This window comes from Clarias gariepinus, chromosome 28 (genome assembly GCF_024256425.1).
Source record: "Clarias gariepinus isolate MV-2021 ecotype Netherlands chromosome 28, CGAR_prim_01v2, whole genome shotgun sequence".
NCBI classification, from domain to species: Eukaryota; Metazoa; Chordata; class Actinopteri; order Siluriformes; family Clariidae; genus Clarias; species Clarias gariepinus.
In genome coordinates, this window is record NC_071127.1 from 6,857,399 (window position 1) to 6,876,051 (window position 18,653).

General features: G+C 41.9%; 1 protein-coding gene across 8 annotated transcripts in view; it reads right to left on the reverse strand.

The window, feature by feature from the left end:
* Positions 1-18,653, reverse strand: part of maptb (microtubule-associated protein tau b) — a 44,045-nt gene that overhangs the window by 5,494 nt on the left and 19,898 nt on the right. For 6 of the 8 annotated variants that reach the window (XM_053490487.1, XM_053490483.1, XM_053490480.1 and 3 more), the window contains 9 exons: positions 17,167-17,196; positions 14,373-15,866; positions 13,055-13,086; positions 11,781-11,966; positions 11,469-11,523; positions 9,925-10,178; positions 9,597-9,689; positions 4,006-4,087; positions 2,726-2,832 (listed from right to left, as the gene is read on the reverse strand). In XM_053490487.1, the coding sequence (XP_053346462.1) occupies positions 2,726-2,832; positions 4,006-4,087; positions 9,597-9,689; positions 9,925-10,178; positions 11,469-11,523; positions 11,781-11,966; positions 13,055-13,086; positions 14,373-15,866; positions 17,167-17,196 (2,333 nt within the window). The remainder of the gene's footprint in view (positions 1-2,725; positions 2,833-4,005; positions 4,088-9,596; positions 9,690-9,924; positions 10,179-11,468; positions 11,524-11,780; positions 11,967-13,054; positions 13,087-14,372; positions 15,867-17,166; positions 17,197-18,653) is intronic. The other 2 variants (XM_053490488.1, XM_053490486.1) reach the window with 2 other exon arrangements.

Genomic DNA, 18,653 nt, shown 5'->3' on the forward strand with positions numbered 1-18,653 from the left:
AGTGATGTTAAACACAATGTCAACAAAATGAGAATGAACAGAAACAAACTGATGAGCAAACAACCGAAACAGGAAATTATTTAACAAAAGGGAGATAATAAAGCAGGGCAAAACTCAATAGAGATAAAATAATAAAAAATAACAATATGAATAGCAATGAAGTCAAAGTTATAAACTGAGAGGAAGGAAGCTACAGATGGACACAGCTGAGAAAATGTGTATGTGTGATAGAGAGAAAAGGAAGGAAAGCAAGACACCACCCAGCTCACTGCTCCGTTAAACACCCCTGCAGGTTTGGCCGAGTGTGTGTGTACATCTCTCTGAAGTGTTTAACATGATCAGTAAGAGTGTATATCCAGCAGGAGGCAGTGCGTGTGTGTGTGCATGTGCATTGTGGTTTTAAAGATAAAATTTGAGCTAAATGCTTGAACAAGAGTTCATCCGCAAACAAAAGGGAACTGTTGTGCTCAGGGGTGGGGGGTGGGAGAACTCGGCCATTGGTTCGTTTAGGAGACTGGGTTGTCTAAAGGGGATTGGGTTGAGTTGGGGATTAGGTAGGGGAAGATTGGGTTGTGGCGGGGGATTTGTTTTTGGAAATGTTGGGAAGATGGCAAGATTGGGTTAATGGGGGATTGGGTTGTCTGGCAAGATTGGGTTTGGAGGAGATTGGGTTGTCTGGGGAAATTGGGTTGTCTGTGGAATAGGGGTGTCTGGGAAGACTGGGCTGCAAATGGGGCATTGGGTTGCTGGGGGACTAGGTTGTCTGGGGGGATTGGGTTGTCTGGGGGGATTGGGTTGTCTGAAGGGATTTGGATTGTCTGGAGGGATTGGGTTGTCTGGTAGAGATTGGGTATGGGGGAGATTGGGTTTGTGAGTGATTGGGTAGTCTGGGGGATTAGGTTAGTGGGAGATTGGGTAGTCTGGGAAAATTGGGTTGCTAGGGGAAATTGGGTTGTCTGTGGAATAGGGGTGTCTGGGAAGATTGGGCTGCAAATGGGGCATTGGGTTGCTGGGGAACTAGGTTGTCTGGGGGGATTGGGTTGTCTGGGGGGATTGGGTTGTCTGGTAGAGATTGGGTATGGGGGAGATTGGGTTGTCTGGGGAAATTGGGTTGTCTGTGGAATAGGGGTGTCTGGGAAGACTGGGCTGCAAATGGGGCATTGGGTTGCTGGGGGACTAGGTTGTCTGGGGGGATTGGGTTGTCTGGGGGGATTGGGTTGTTTGAAGGGATTGGGTTGTCTGGAGGGATTGGGTTGTCTGGTAGAGATTGGGTATGGGGGAGATTGGGTTTGTGAGTGATTGGGTAGTCTGGGGGATTAGGTTAGTGGGAGATTGGGTAGTCTGGGAAAATTGGGTTGCTAGGGGAAATTGGGTTGTCTGTGGAATAGGGGTGTCTGGGAAGATTGGGCTGCAAATGGGGCATTGGGTTGCTGGGGATCTAGGTTGTCTGGGGGGATTGGGTTGTCTGGGGGGATTGGGTTGTCTGGTAGAGATTGGGTATGGGGGAGATTGGGTTTGTGAGTGATTGGGTAGTCTGGGGGATTAGGTTAGTGGGAGATTGGGTAGTCTGGGGAAATTGGGTTGCTAGGGGATATTGATTCGTAGGGGGTAGTGGGTTGTCTGACCCATCTCTCTGGGAGATTGGGTTGCTGAGAGGTAGTGGGTCGTCTGGTAAGATTGTGTTGCTGTGGGATTTGGGTTGCTAGGGGAGATTGGGGTGCTGATGAATCAGTCGGGAATTGGGTTTTGGAAATACTTGTTCATCTGGTTGATTGGGTTTGGGGCGATTTGGTAGTGAGAGAGGAATTTGCTCATGAAGGAATCTATTAAAGTACATGTTTATTAAAGCTTATTAACGGACTAAATATTGTTAATATTAATAACCATATTATTAATGCATTCATATTCATATGGCCCTTTTCATCTTTAGTCAAAATCTCAAAGTGCTCTGCAGAAAAAAGAAAAGAAAAAAACAATAGTAACCCTAGCATCAAGAGAAAACATTATTAATGAGTGTAAAAAAATAGTTTTAAAAAAGTGAATAAAATAAAATAGATAATCCTCAAATCACAGAAGCTTATGTTTCATGAAGAGAGTCTCTTGAGAAACCACCCAGTGGATTTTTTTTTTCTTACAAAAATCAAACTTGTCCTTTGCAAAACCAACAACCTAGATAAAGTTTTTTTAAATTAACTTGTCCAGTGTTCTTTGATCTACGTCATACACACACATGCCTATAAATGTGCTTGCAGAAAATATAATGGCACCTACCGATGAGGTAACTGTGTTTAAAAGAAAACTTACAGTGCATTCTGGGTAATGTCTCATCCTGTTGTCTACACATTGATCCCCAAGGCCTCCTCTAAAAATTTACTGAAACTTATTAATGAACTACTGGGACGACCCTTAAGATGAGTGCAGGGATTTAAATCGAGGGGAAGCGAAGAGGGAAAGTCGATGTTAGAACAATATGGACTGGAGCCCAAGACATAAAAGATGAGTAAGAGAGAGTTTTAGAAAACCCATACGCTAGTGGAGGAGAGAGAAATGCCTGTAAGCTTGAGGAGCTGTGAAGTATTAGCGTTAACTCAGTATTAGTGCTTAGCATGTGTGAGTTACAGTTGTGGTTGTCAATATAACATCCAGCATTACTAAACATAAAATATTAAATTTGCATTGTAGATTTTGATTACTTTAAGTGTGTATTGTGTAAACAGTAGCCTACCTTCTTCGCCCCTCCTCCAGGCGTGTGGCCAATGTTTTCCATAGAGCCCACTTTCGACTGAGCTTTAAAATCCAGCTTCTCCGTTTTGATCTCCACATTTCCTCCACCTGCAAACAACAACAATGCTTTACACAATTGGCGACAGGATCATCAAGGCCGCCGACCCGGACTCCAAACTCCACAGATCCCAATATGTATTCCAAAAGAAAAATCACATTAATGGTTACATTAGTAATATTTACCTACTTAACAGATCTTTAAAAGTTTCAATCAAGTCGGATCAGGTTAGACTGTTGCCACTGAAGCTGTTCAAATGATGCATGTTTATAGTGATTCTGTGATTATTCCAATTATTAGTAGAATATTTTGGTCCATAATAAATGCACCTGACAAGAAAATCTTGTAAAACATGCTCACCCACTAAATTTTAACCACCATTTAATTTTTTCTTGTTTGTTCTTCAAATTGATAGTGTTCATGAGTTAAAAAACTTTTTTTTTAATGTGACTCGGAGTATTTCTGAAAACTTCTGGAAAGGACAACATGAACTATATAAACACATCTGGCAAAAAGTTTAAGTAACGGACACCTAATGTCTATGTCCCGCTGAACTACATATAAAATGTTCCTATCTATTTAATTGTTTTGTAGATAAAAAAAAAAGAAAATGCATGATGTCTGGCTGAATTCCAAATTTTCTTTTACCACTTTGATACCAAATGAAACAACACACGTTACCAATGAAAGAGTTTTCAGCCATCAAGGACACAAAATTTTTTTTTTTTTTTTTTCCCTCCTTAAACTGACATGATAGAAACGTTAAATTGAAACACCATGAGTGATGAACAAAACATCCACACTGCGGCAACATGTTCACATTAGTGCTTTCCAAAAGCAGGTGGGATTTTTGCCTTCAGATCATCAATCTTGTAAACCTTGGTGTTCAGAAGAACTGCCGTGCTTAATTTATTTATTTTTTATTTATTTATTTTTTACTGAATACAATTTGAACATACAGTATAATTGGGGTGAATTTACTCATTAAGTCAGTTGTTCTTAACTTTATTCCTGGTGGACCACTGATCTGCATATTTTAGTTGTTTCATTGGTCTACCATCCCCACTTCAATTAAGAAAAAGTTGTTAATTATTTCTTTTAATTAAATCAGGGGGGTACTGGGAGCTGAGAAAGCACTAAAATGTGCAGGGCAGCAGAGATAAGAACCGCTGCTTTAAGGTAATCATACTGTAATCATTATAGTTCCTCAAGTAGTGTTTTACCTGGTTTATGGTGGATGTTGGCCTTTGAGCCGCACTTTGACTGCACATTGCTCAGATCCATCTTTTTGTTCACAATTTGAACCTAGAAACAATGAGACACACATAGAGTAGGACGAAGAGAATCAGACATGGTCAACCAGATGTTGCTAGGACACCAATAAAAAAACATCAGCACAACAGCAGATGCCAAGTAATTTAGGCTAAAGTGGAAGAAAATATTTGGTTAATTTTATACCCTAAAAAGAAAGAAAGAGAGAGAACTATGCTTGTTTTTATCACATCTAAAATAACAAGCACAATCATATTACTTGCTAAAGGGGCAGAAATTAACGTTTAATTTAACACAAAACCAGAAAATTCCATAAGATCCATTCATTCAGTCAGCTGTGATAAGATCAGCAGTGGACATGTAGCCTAGGACACTGATTAAACTGAGCAAAATAATGCGCACACAGTCGTCTTAAACTTGTTAAACGTGTTATGACAAGTCGAAGATAAAAATCAGACTTGATAATACTTACTATTTATTTCACTTCTAGTGAAAGGACCTACTATAATAGCTCGTCAGAAAAATACAGGCTTAGACTTGCTGACGTAAAGCGCATTAGAAACATTATCGGAAGAAGATTAGGGTTTCAGGAAGCTGACAGAAGTTCTCCAAGAATACCCATTTATTAAACACAGTCTGTAATAATGCACTGAACAGCTTCCTTTAGGGGAGAGTGGTCTGGCTGAAATATCATAACATTTTTTTCTTTCCACGCTGGATCATGATCCCCGATGACTGAACCATAGTAACTTTATTCTTACAGTACGTACACACAAGGTGGAACTTTATGACATGGATACAAATTAAGTTTAAACCAAGGAAGCCAAGAGGCACGGTTCCATCAAAAATGGAACCATGATCAGCAATTTCCAGATCCATGTCCAGGAGCAAGGTTATACCATCAACTGATATAATATGGTATGATGCCTCTCCTGCTGATAAGATCGATAAAGTCCAGGGACAAAAAAAGTTAATTATGGAAGAAAACAGTGGACCTACAACCACGGGGGGGCGCAATCCAGTGTCTTCTTGTGCCAGTCCCAAGTCTGGATAAATGCAGAGGGTTGTGTCAGGAAGGGCATCCGACGTAAAACATTTGCCAAATCAATGATGCGAATCAAGAATTTAATTCCCATACCGGATCGGTCGTGGCCCGGGTTAACAACGACCGCCACTGGTGCTGTTGACCTACAGGGTGCTGGTGGAAATTGGGCTACTGTTGGTCGAAGAAGGAGAGGAGGAAGGCGTGTTCGTAAGCAGAGAGAGAAGAGGAAAGGCAAGAGTTTAGGAGTGACAGTAGGGACTTTGAATGTTGGGACCATGACAGGGAAGGGAAGAGAGTTAGTTGATATGATGCAGAGAAGAAAGGTGGATATACTGTGTGTACAGGAGACCAGGTGGAAAGGTAGCAAGGCTAGAAGCTTAGGATCAGGGTTCAAATTGTTTTACCATGGTATGGATAGAAAAAGAAATGGAGTAGGAGTTATCCTAAAAGAGGAGTTTGTAAGGAATGTTCTAGAGGTGAAGAGAGTATCAGATAGGGTGATGAGTCTGAAGCTGGAAATTGAAGGGATAATGTTCAATGTTGTTAGTGGTTATGCCCCACAGGTAGGATGTGAGTTAAAAGAGAAGGAGAAATTCTGGAGTGAGTTAGATGAAGTGATGCAGAGCATGCTCAGAGGGGAGAGAGTGGTGATTGGTGCAGACTTCAATGGACATGTTGGGGAAGGGAACAGAGGTGATGAAAATGTGATGGGCAGGTTTGGTTTTCAGGACAGGAATGTAGAAGGACAGATGGTGGTGGACTTTGCAAAGAGGATGGAAATGGCAGTGGTAAATACTTTCTTCCAGAAGAGGCAGGAACATAGGGTGACATATAAGAGTGGAGGCAGAAGCACTCAGGTCGACTACATCTTGTGTCGACGTTGTAACCTGAAAGAGATCAGTGACTGCAAAGTGTTGGTAGGGGAGAGTGTAGCCAGACAACACAGAATGGTTGTGTGTAAAATAACCCTGGTGGTGAGGAAGGCGAAGAGGACAAAGGCAGAGCAGAGGACAAAGTGGTGGAAGCTGAGAAAGGAAGAATGTTGTGTAGTCTTCAGGGAGGAGTTGAGACAGGCTATGGGTGGTCAGGAGGTGCTTTCAGTTGACTGGACAACTACAGCCAATGTGATCAGGGAGACAGGTAGGAGGGTACTTGGTGTATCATCAGGTAAGGGGAAAGTGGACAAGGAGACTTGGTGGTGGAATGAGGATGTCCAGGAGTGTATACAGGGAAAGAGGCTAGCTAAGAAGAAGTGGGACACTGAGAGGACTGAAGAGAGTAGACAGGAGTACAGGGAGATGCAGAGTAAGGTGAAGGTAGAGGTGGCAAAGGCCAAACAAAGAGCATATGAGGACTTGTATGCTAGGCTAGACAGTAAGGAGGGAGAGGGGGATCTGTACAGGTTGGCAAGGCAGAGAGATAGAGATGGGAAGGATGTGCAGCAGGTTAGAGTGATTAAAGATAGAGATGGAAATGTACTGACAGATGCCAGGAGGGTGATGGGAAGATGGAAGGAGTACTTTAAGGAGTTGATGAATGAGGAAAACGAAAGAGAACAAAGAGTAGAAGAGGTGACTGTTGTGGAACAGGAATTAGCAAATATTGGTAGAAGTGAGGTGAGAAGGGCGTTGAAGAGGATGAAGAGTGGAAAGGCTGTTGGTCCTGATGACATACCTGTGGAGGTATGGAAGTGCTTAGGAGAGGTGGCAGTAGAGTTTTTGACAAGTTTGTTTAACAAGATCTTGGAGAGTGAGAGGATTCCAGAGGAATGGAGGAGAAGTGTATTAGTGCCAATTTTTAAGAACAAGGGAGATGTGCAAAGCTGTGGCAATTATAGAGGTATAAAGCTAATGAGCCAGACAATGAAGCTGTGGGAAAGAGTAGTGGAAGCTAGGTTAACGGCAGAGGTGAACATTTGTGAGCAGCAATATGGTTTTATGCCTAGAAAGAGTACATCAGATGCAGTATTTGCTTTGAGGATGCTGGCGGAGAAGTACAGAGAAGGTAACAGGGAGTTGCATTGTGTCTTTTTAGATTTAGAGAAAGCGTATGACAGGGTGCCAAGAGAGGAGCTGTGGTATTGTATGAGGAAGTCTGGAGTGGCAGAGAAGTATGTTAGAGTGGTGCAGGACATGTATGAGAGCTGTAAGACAGTGGTAAGATGTGCTGTAGGTGTGACAGAAGAGTTTAAGGTGGAGGTGGGTCTGCATCAAGGATCAGCTCTAAGCCCCTTTTTGTTTGCTCTGGTGATGGACAGGATGACAGATGAGGTAAGACAGGAGTCCCCATGGACTATGATGTTTGCAGATGACATTGTGCTCTGTAGCGAGAGCAGGGAACAGGTGGAGGAAAATTTGGAGAGGTGGAGGTATGCTCTGGAAAGCAGAGGAATGAAGGTTAGCCGCAGCAAGACGGAATACATGTGTGTAAATGAGAGGGACTCAGGAGGATCGGTGAGGCTACAGGGAGCAGAGGTAAAGAAGGTGCAGGATTTTAAGTACTTGGGGTCAACGGTCCAGAGCAACGGAGAGTGTGGAAAGGAGGTGAAGAGGCGGGTACAGGCAGGTTGGAATGGGTGGAGAAAAGTGTCAGGTGTGTTGTGCGATAAAAGAGTATCAGCGAGAATGAAAGGAAAGGTGTATAGGACAGTGGTGAGACCAGCGATGCTCTACGGCTTAGAGACAGTGGCGCTGAAGAAAAGACAGGAGGCAGAGTTGGAGGTAGCAGAGCTGAAGATGTTGAGGTTCTCTTTGGGAGTGACAAGGATGGATAGGATTAAGAATGAGTTTATCAGAGGGACAACCCACGTTAGATGTTTTGGAGATAAAGTCAGAGAGGCCAGATTGAGGTGGTTTGGGCATGTTCAGAGGAGAGATTGTGAATATATCGGTAGAAGGATGCTGAGGTTGGAACTGCCAGGCAGGAGGTCTAGAGGAAGACCAAAGAGGAGATTTATGGATGCAGTAAGAGAGGACATGAAGTTAGTTGGTGTGAGAGAAGAGGATGCAGAGGATAGGGTTAGATGGAGGCAGATGATTCGCTGTGGCGACCCCTGAAAGGGAACAGCCGAAAGACAAAGAAGAAGAAGATGGAAGAAAACAGTGGGATCACCCCCACCAGGTAAATTCAAATTCTGGATCTTCCAGTGCCCTGCTACCAAGATCATGTGGCTACTGACAATTTACGAAGTGCCAATTATATCACACACAAGAATCCTTGACAAAGTTGGATCTGCCAAATTAGGAAGTCACATGGCCTGAACTTGCAACTGGAGCCCTAGCACATCTCTTTCTTTCTCCTCCAATCAGTGTATGGTATTCCGTCAAACATCCTGTACAGATGGGGAATAAAAGGGAACCCACTGTGAAAGTTTTGTGGAGAAAAAGATTTGTTAGCATATATACTAATGGGGTGCAAGATAGCATTTATCCAGGGAAGATAAAGATGGCATCATGATAAGGTACTCAGGCACCTGGGCTAACATCCTGCAGCAGAAGATGCAGGAAAAGCATTGGACCCCTGTGAGTCCTATTCTGCCAATTTAGACTTGATTATTTCCAGTCAGGGTTGGCTGTAAGGGTTTCACAGTGTGGAAGATGCTTTCAGTCCTCTGGATTACAGAAAGGTAGAAAGGCACCTGCTTGCAGGCTGGATGAGGCATCAGAAAGAGCCTCTTTTGGCTCAACCTGGCATCACCTCTGGAGGAATTTTGACCCACTCTTCTTTGCAGAATTGTTTTAATTCAGCCACATTGGTGGGTTTTCAAACATGAACGGTTTGTTTAAAGAGGTTAAATCAATGTTTTGTTTTGTTTTTAATGAAATGAGGTGTTAGTTTTATTCCAGCTGTAACAAGACATCCATTGTCATGAAGGTCAATAAATGAGAAAGTTGAGTGTTTTTGCTGTGTCCATTTTTATAAAATCCAGCAGTTCCATATTTCCGTATTTAAGTGATGTCATTTTTTAAGTCACTTTTCCATGCTGCGAAAATCTCCAAAAGGAAAAATAAAGCTCTGGGTTAAAATTATTATTTGTTTGTTTGCATGTGTCTGTCTGAGAGAATGTGACCTGGACTATTGTAATAAAGTCTGGTTCATCAGACAATTTGGGATGCTATGCATGAGCATTTTTAATACAGCAGATATCATCCATCTCTAGTTTCTTCAAGTCTACAACCAACAGTTGTCAACCTATAAACAGCCATTATGGGAAGAAAAAGCAGGTTAAATCCCAAATCTCTGGTCAGGAATCTATTGTCTCTGATGGTTTTATCTCTGAAGCTGCACCTAGAAAAAGTTTAGCTTCTTTTTAATAACACTCAACAAGAGAGGCAGAGGAAATGCAAGACAACCTTAAGCCCAGCGTCAGAGGTGTGTTTGTGGAGCTGCTGGAGCATAGAGGCTGGAGTTTAAAGCACACATCTGAGGCACTTTGGCCTGCTGCATATACATTTTTCCTTTTTTTTTTTTTTTTTTTTACAAAGGAGGGTTACTCACATTGCCACCTCCTGGAGTGTGCCTGATGTTGGCTTTGGAGCCACATTTTGCCTGCACATTGCTCAGATCCATCTTCTTTTCTTGGATGTTCACCTAGGAAGTGAAGTGAGAAGATTGACAAAGACCTAGCTCAGGGATTACCAGCGTGAGGTGAGCATGTAGCCGGTCCTCAAACTCACAGGAGTGGAATCGGGCTGCAATCAGGGACTTCACTAACACTTTATAACTAAAAAGAGGACATTCAGACATTTCCTCTGACACTCGGGTGAGCAGAACATAGTATTTGACTGAAACCTTAGGCTTAAAACCTGAGTCTTGTTAAACTCACCTTTCCACCCCCAGGCTGGTGTTTGATGTTCTCAGTGGATCCAATCTTGGACCTGACGTTCTTCAGGTCGGGCAAGGGTGCAACAGGGGCAATGGGGGCTCTGGTTCTGATAGAGCCAGGAGATTTCGGTGGAGTGCGCACCACTGCCACCTTTTTCACCTGCTGCCCAGGTGTGCTGCAGCGACTGGCCGGAGATTTTGGAGTGGCAGGGCTGCTGCAGCCACTACGATCAGGGGTTTTAGGGGATTCTGCTCCTGGAGAACCATGGACATGCAAATTAATGAACATGAGCACTGCAGATCCCACATTTCTCACCTGCTGGATGTTGATACACGTAAATTTTCACAATACATATAGCAACATGTGTATAAACATTCAATTAACACAAATCTTACACAGTAAATAGACATAAATTAATTTTGTATACAAACTTCTTCCATCCATATGTATAGTGCCATGAAAAAGTATTTTCCTCTTACTTGAATTTTATTTTGCATATTTGTCAAACTTAAATGAGATCGTCAAACAAAATGTAATATTACACAAAGAAAACTAGAGAAAATTTAAAAAGCAATCTTAAAATTATGCCCTTACTGAGGTGTTTTTCTGGTGTTTATACTTAACCCGAGAGCGCGCGCTTTAAGGACAGCACGCCGCTCTCTCTCTTTCGTCTGCCTCTTAGGGAGGCGTTTGTCTTTGTCTTGCTTTGTCTTGCTTTGTCTTTGGCCCTAATACCTTACCGGTGCTACCTAAATGATTGCACGAAGTGCCGGGGTATCAGGACCCTTAAATAAACATGCTGCCAGGTGTGGCGTGTTCAGTCTGCGCCACATAAATGGCCGCGTCTGTTCAGAACTCCGTGGGGTAGCAGCCTGCAAATCTGCCCGTTCTGAACGATGCAGAGTATTTACGCACAGTTCTGCCTCTCCACATCGTTACTAATTCAGCCACATTGGTGGGTTTTCGAGCATGAACTGCCTGTTTAAGGATCTTCATTGGAATTAAGTCTGTACTTTGCCTATGCCATTTACATTTGGGCATTTGGCAGACTTACATTTGTATCTCATTATACATCTGAGCAGTTGAGGGTTAAGGGCCGCGCTCAAGGACCAAACAGTGGCAACTTGGTGGTTGTGGGGTTTGAACCTGGGATCTTCCAAACCATAGTCCAATGCCTTAACCACTGAGCTACCCCTGGCCACTGAGCTACCCCTGGCCCCTGACTTGCAGCGATCATTGCCCTGATGCATAACCCAAGTGCGCTTAAGCTTGAGGTTATGAATTAATGCTCTGACATTCTCCCTCAGGATTTACTGGTAGAGCACAGAATATAAAGTTCCATCAGTCATGACAAGTCTTGCAGGTCCTGAAGTAGCACGCAACCCCAGACTATCAAACTACTACCATCATGTTTAACTGTTTTTTTTTTTATTAATTAATTAATTAATTTATTTTATTTTATGAAATGCTGTTATTTTTACACCCAATGTAACAGGATATCCACCTTTAAAATAGTTACGTTAGGATAAAAAAATGCAACTCACCGGGGATTTTGGTGCCAATACCCTGAGGTTTAGTCTTCGCCTTAGCATCACCCGCCTTAATGATAAAAAAAAGAAAATAATAAAATTCAGTTAAATTAGTATGTAGTAAAAGTGTTTAGCCATTTTTAGGGATAAACAGTACTGATGCCATTCAAAGAAAGTTTTTGTTATTTCCAGCTTATTTTACTCACTCTTTTTAAACAAACCCTTTGGAGAATCATGAACGTCAATGTGCAGTTCAGTCTCTCTAAACTCACACAAAGCAAAGAGATGGATAGGGCCGTGTAGGGTCACAGGGTCCCGATTACTCACTGTGATTCTGGACTCCTTGGCGCCTACAGGGTGTGGTCTAGAGTTTAGAGAAGTGGCTCTGGCTGAGGCACAAACTGGGGAAGTGTGAGACGCAGAGGTATGTTTGGATGGGGGCACTGGGATTGACGAGGCTCGTTTAATGCCGGAGGTGACTCTAGCTTTGCCTGGTGTGGATGTGGAAGGACTCTTTTTGAGTCATTGAGAACAAGAGGAAACACAACAGAAGTGTTAAAGGGGAAAAGAAAAAGGGAATAATCAGAGAACTTAAAGTTAAACATGTTATGAGACAATGAGAAAACAGTACAAAGTAAGTGAACCGAAAATAATGAACAACAGAATATACAAATGGTTAATGGATATGGTATAAACGATTAATAAAACGATGCTTGTTAATAAACAAAAATAAAAAGATGGATTCTCTTCTCAGGCCTTAACTTTAAAACTGGCACCTGTGTCACAACGACGAGCACAGCATGTGTTTTTTATGTGCATGTTTTTCCATGTATTCTTGTTTTGTTTCCGGTCCTGTCATTGGTTGTTGCCCTATTGTGTTTCCCTGTTCTGTTCCACGAATCTAAATTGTAATGAAACCACAGTTTTGCGTCTCAAAGAACCAGAGCTAGCCAAACATACAGCCATTACACTGGTAGCGGACAGCAGTTAAATAAGGTGACACAATATTTATTATGATGCCTACATAGTAATTAACCACAATCAACTCATATTAACATCAGAACTTGGAAAACAAACATGTATATTTGATGGACAGATGTTAGTGTCGGCTTTTAATCTCTGATTAGAATAATCCCATGTGAAAGTCAGAAGTGTGAGAAGAAGATGCCCCAGAGAAGGTCGAAGGCCCTGTTTAATCAAGCAGTGGCAATGTGGAGGTGCCAACCTTCTTCTCAATAACCCACATGCTTAATCATTTTGCCACCGCTGTCCACCTCTAAGGGAATCAGATGTTTGTACAGACGCATTACTGTCAGCATCAATAACTGCTTTTCCTCTGCAGGCAGATTTAAATCACTTGAGTAACAAGTTAATCAATAAGTAGTCTGATTCATGTCAGATGTCCAGGGCTGTAGTCCAACTCAGTTCCCATCCTGTGGATTTCTTCCAGGACTTTAGATGTCGTTTGAATTTTGACACCAAGGTTAAGATGAAATATTTTAAATGGGACCTTGTCATATTATACATTATTACAAACATTCCCTGTTTTGTGAATACCTGAATCATTAAATACATAAATACACATAAACCTGCACTTTTACCTTTTTATCAGCTGCTGCTGCTCCAGGCTTGGCTGTTTATAGAGAGAATGAGCAGATTAATACATCCAGGTTCATGTTGTTATCAGCACTGTATTCAAGTTATAGCTCATGTTTGAACAAAAAGATGCAAATTACTTGAGCTCTACAAGGTCAAACTAATGTCAAAGTGTATTTGGTATAAATGGTGTATTTAATGCTGTCCATTAAAACTATGAAAGTATATCAGTGGTATTTGTGTTATAATAACCTTGAAGACATCGGTCCAATTCTCAACATGATATTGTCATTCACGAACATCTAACCAGATTAGATTTAATGGAAGATCATTCAGATTTGCTTTGGGAAAGTAAAAATTTATTGGAGCTGTTTGTTTTTTTTGAAAGGTCTTAAGATTTTTCTGGACCAGGAATTAGCTCCACGTAAGGGTACACCGCTGAGCCACTAATTTATAAGGCGTACATACAGTAGTTTTAACTAAAGGGGGAGCAGAGTGAGTGGAGTCATCTACAGGAGGGAGAGTACTTATTGTTTTCCTCATAAATAGATGAAGTTAAATATTACAGCCATATCTTATTTATTTAGTATTTTTTTCCATAATTACATAGTTTGTGTAAGTCAGGTAAACAATTAACATGTAACTGACGTCTATAAAAACAGTGAACAATTTATTGGAAGTAAAAAAGTCAACGTAGACAAGATAATGTCTCTGTCTCTTGGACTTGGACTAAAAAAAAAAAAAAAAAAAAAAAACTCTTCCCAGTTGTGTTGGACTAATGGCACTTAGTTATTAACCTAGTTAACCCAGTGTAAGTATGTATCCAATGATGTAAACTTTAAAGCACTTTTTGTAAGTCGCTCTGGATAAGAGCGTCTGCCAAATGCCTAAATGTAAATGTCTCTGTCTCTGTGTGTGTGTGGTGAGGGAAAGATGTGGCCCACATAATACATAAACAATTGTCAGTAATGCACCACAGTACACAATCATGCAGCATGCAAAAAGGAGGGTACGGTGAAAACAGTGCCAGCAAAACAAATAATGCTCAGAGTTAGTTCCAGACACCGAACACAGTCAGGGAAGGGAAGGAAAGACAGATCACAAAGAGTCACAAAGAGAGAGAGTGAGAGAAAGAGACAGAGTTTTAGTTGCTACAAGCAGTCCGTTTCTTCAACCGAACACTCGTTTTGACTTGCAGTGTACGCTTATCAGAAAGGGCGCTGCTTAGCTTAGCTTAGCTACTTGACAATAAAAAAGAAGATCTGTGGAAGAAAGAATAAAGGTGTTTTAGAGGAGGGTTGAGGAAAGGAAGGAAAAACAGACCTTTGGACGGGGTGCTTGTTTTTCGCACTGGTGCAGCGTCTTTTGGTGGGACTTTCTCAAGTTTTGTGGTAGGTTTGGGGACAGGAGTTGCTTCACCTGCAGCAATGGGCTTCTTTGCTTTTTTAACGACAGTATCTTTAACAGGTCCTTTTTTCAATAGTGCTGCTTTAACTGGTTCGTGAGGACAGGGTTCACCAGCATCAAGTTCTACTTCAGGTATAGCTGCTGCTGCTTCTTCTGGTTCACCAGCATCAAGTTCTACTTCAGGTATAGCTGCTGCTGCTTCTTCTGGTTCACCAGCATCAAGTTCTACTTCAGGTATAGCTGCTGCTGCTTCTTCTGGTTCACCAGCATCAAGTTCTACTTCAGGTATAGCTGCTGCTGCTTCTTCTGGTTCACCAGCACCAACTTCTACTTCAGGTATAGCTGCTGCTGTTGCTACTTCTTCTGGTTCACCAGCACCAACTTCTACTTCAGCTCTAGTTGTTGCTGCTTCTTCTGGTTCACCAGCACCAACTTCTACTTCAGCTATAGCTGCTGCTTCTTCTGGCTCAGCGCTTTGTGCTGCTTCAACAGTAGCAATAATTTTTTCTTCAGTTGTCTCCATGTATTTCTCAGGTTTGTCAACTTTGAAATCCTCAGGTTTGGTGACTACTTCTGGCTCCATATTACATACTTCGACCTCCTGCTGAACTGTAGGAATACTGATCACTTTCGGTTTCTGTTCCTTCACTGGTTCATACTCTTGGGCTTCATTTTGGTCAGTGATTGGTGACTCCTGGGTGTGCTCAGGAGCAGTACTAGGGGAAAAAGGGGAGCCATGGTCAGCCATGCAGGAATCAGGACTTTTGCTCTCTGGGGGAGTCTTGTCAGAGCCTTTTTCCCAGGAGACAGGGGTTCCCTGATGAACAAGCTCGGACTCTGTGTAGTCGAATGACAGGCCTCGTTTCTTTGCTTCATCTTGAGACATTTGCGGTTGGGATAGCATTTCACAGGGCTTAATTTCGAAGCATTCATCTTTCTGTGGTGACACATCTGGGACAACAGTGCTTTGGGCTGGAGGAACTACTTCTGATTCTTCTTCTTCTACATCTCTTTCTTGCTTCTCATGTTGATCTATGCTAGAAGGACTATGCAGCATGCCAGAACTATCCACTAACGCTTCCTCATGATCGGGTCTGAAAGCTTTGCTCTCATCCTCCTTATCATGCTTCTCCACTTCTTCTTTCCCCTTATTATCTTCAAAATCACTGTGAATGTGTTCCCTTACCATCTCATCAGAAGGACTCGTCTTCACCTGGCTGTCAATGCTCAGCACCGCCGACCCTAAAACGTCAGCTGGGGCCGCTTGTGATGCTTGTGGGGACATGGGTGACTGCTGTGGGCTAACAGACCCAGCCATGTCCCCATTCAAATGCTCCTCTTCCCTGTCCATTGACACCGCGCTGCTTCTACCACTGTGTGGTGGAGAGAGCCCCTCTGGTGTTAATGCATCTGATGAGCAGGAGGTAGAGCGATAGGAACAGCCACAGACAACACTGCGGGATTAGCAACACACCAAGACGGAAAAGAAAGGTACCAACAAACCAAAGTATTTAAACTCAAACGCACCAGATAAAAAGGGCCCAAATATAAAACACAGGACAAAGAAAGATATCTTGACAATAAACGGTAAGGACAGAGTTTAACATTCATTTCATAGAAACAGCACATGTTTGAGCTGCAGGCACTTTTATAATAAGCAACATTTGGTAATCTTTGGCATGACTTAAAGCACCAGAAGGGAATAGCTGAAACAGCTTCACTGCTTAGAAGGTAAATAAATACTTTGGTTTAAATTACTAATAGGTAACAAAAAGATCTCCTAGATAATGCTGGGCAAAAGTATGATGTTTCAGAATGACCCGTAAATGATCAGAGCTAATCCCTGAGAGATAAAGCACTTCAAAAGGTGCAATTTTAGACAGTCTACAAAAAACAACTTAAATAATTACATTGACACATCCTACGAAATCAACCAAACATCACCAATAAACTGAATTATCTATCAAATCTAGTAGCGATTGAATTGATTACTATTCTTTATTTGTGTTTACGATAATGCCAGAAATATAAGCCATTAGCATGACTCATTTGCGAAAAAGCTATTCCTGACTGGAACTTTAAGTGCAAATAGCAAATGCAAGGCATGGACAGCATGGACAGCAAGATAAAAAAGGAAAACTACAATGGTAAAAAATGTGTTTTAATGCCTTATAAAAGTACCTCACAACTCGTTCACAGAATACAACTTTCCAACCAAAAGTCATAAACACAACATAGAAAACAAAAGCAAAGCCAACATCAACGAAACACCCACAATGACCCAGTAGCATTTCTGTCACTCACACCATGTGAAAAGCTTTGCGGGAACATGACTTGAGATGGTGATGAATTTTCTACAGCGTTGTCCATTTGCAAATAGGCTTTAGTGCAGTGGATTTTCTTTTGGGCTTATGCTGCATTTCTGTACTAGTATTTAAAATGGTACAGTAGAAACTTACAGGAAGTACATAAATAACAGTACTGAAATAAATTTTCTTAAAGTCAACATCTGTCGCTTTTAGGGCCTGCCAGTCATAGCATGAATAGAGAGAAAGGCTAGTATTGAATTCCAGTGTGTATGCACTAGCAGTTGAGATGGAGTAGCTGAGAATGAATGCTAGCGGGAGTCTGAAGTGTGTGTCATAATGACATCAGTTTCCTCCAAAGCTAACCACTGAGGATGGAAAATGAGGCTGTAAGCCCAGCGTACCTTCACCTGCTCCTGCTCTTCCTGGTGCAGCTATCCATCAGGTCATAAAAAATGACACGTAGGGGAGAAAGAAAGACAGGAAAGAAACATTTTAATAATCCAAAAGTGAAACTAGGTTCAAATCACAGCAGTGTCACTGACAGCTTGATTAGTTACAATGCGGTGCGGTAGAATTCTTGATTTTGATTGGACATTTACATTATTTACATTTATTTCAAGTCAAGTAAAATCAAGTCAAGTAAGCTTTTATTGTCATTTCAACCATATACAGTTTAGTACACAGTGAAACAAAACAACGTTCCTCCAGGACCAACATAAATTAACAGAAACTAACTAGCTAACTAAGATACCTAATTAGCCGGCTAGCTGGGACAAGACAGATTGACAATTCATCTGACAGGTGAGGGTTGAGGGCCTTGCTTAAGAGCCCAACAGTGGCAGCTTGGTGATGTTAGAAGTTTGAACCTGTGACTTTCCAATCAGCAATCTCTTGTGCTCTTGTTTTAATCCTGTACCATTTCTGTAATAACAACTTATATAGGCATGAGAACTGCATATACAGTAGATGCACCGGCAGCACGGCATTTGCACCTCTTGGTGCCGCCTTGCACCTCCTGGGTCGGGGTTTGAGAACCACCTCGGATCTGTATGTGCATGGAGTTTGCTTGTTCTCTCTGTGATTGGTGTGTTTCCTCCTGGATCTTCGGTTTCCTCCCACAGTTCAAAGACATGCAGGTTAGGCTAACTGGGGTTCCCAAATTGCCCGTAGTGTGTGGCAACCCAACCCATTTAAGTAACCGCTATAGAAATGATGAATATATGTCCAGGGTGGGGAGTATCTCTTGCACATGGACGGACCAAAATATCGAAAAAATGTAGATATGTCTACTCTGATCTAAGAGCCATTAAGGTCACAGACCCACTAGCATCAGCAACAAGCTCTGTCACATTAAATATTTAAATCTTGTCTAATGGCACTCTCATTTTTCTCATTTGGCTTCCAGCAAGCTCCAACAAAGGGATGTGAGAGGTCTAATGGTCCAAAGTCCATTATCTTTAACAGACTTGATTACCAGCCATACCAAGATTGATGAGATTGCTGCAGCAGTTACAGTATAACAACAGGTTTTAACTGTCATTGATCAGTGCATCAGATGAGATGGTCACTCGGCATGTATCCCTAACCTGTACCTCATGTGCTCCTGAGACTCATTACTCTCACCCATTAGTCATTATCGACATTAAATTCACTTCTGTGGACTGACCCGGAGCACTCCAGACATTAAGCGTACCCTAAACCTGTATTAGAGACATAGGGGGAAAAAAAGAAAAAAGGAATCTTCTTCTAATTACTGAACCACAAATCATGTTGTTATCCTGTGGCATACAAAGAGTTAATACACACTGGACAGAGTGGCAGTCCACTGCAGGGCAAAAGCATGCACACCCTTACTGCAGGTAATTTGGAAACATTAACCTACTCTGCA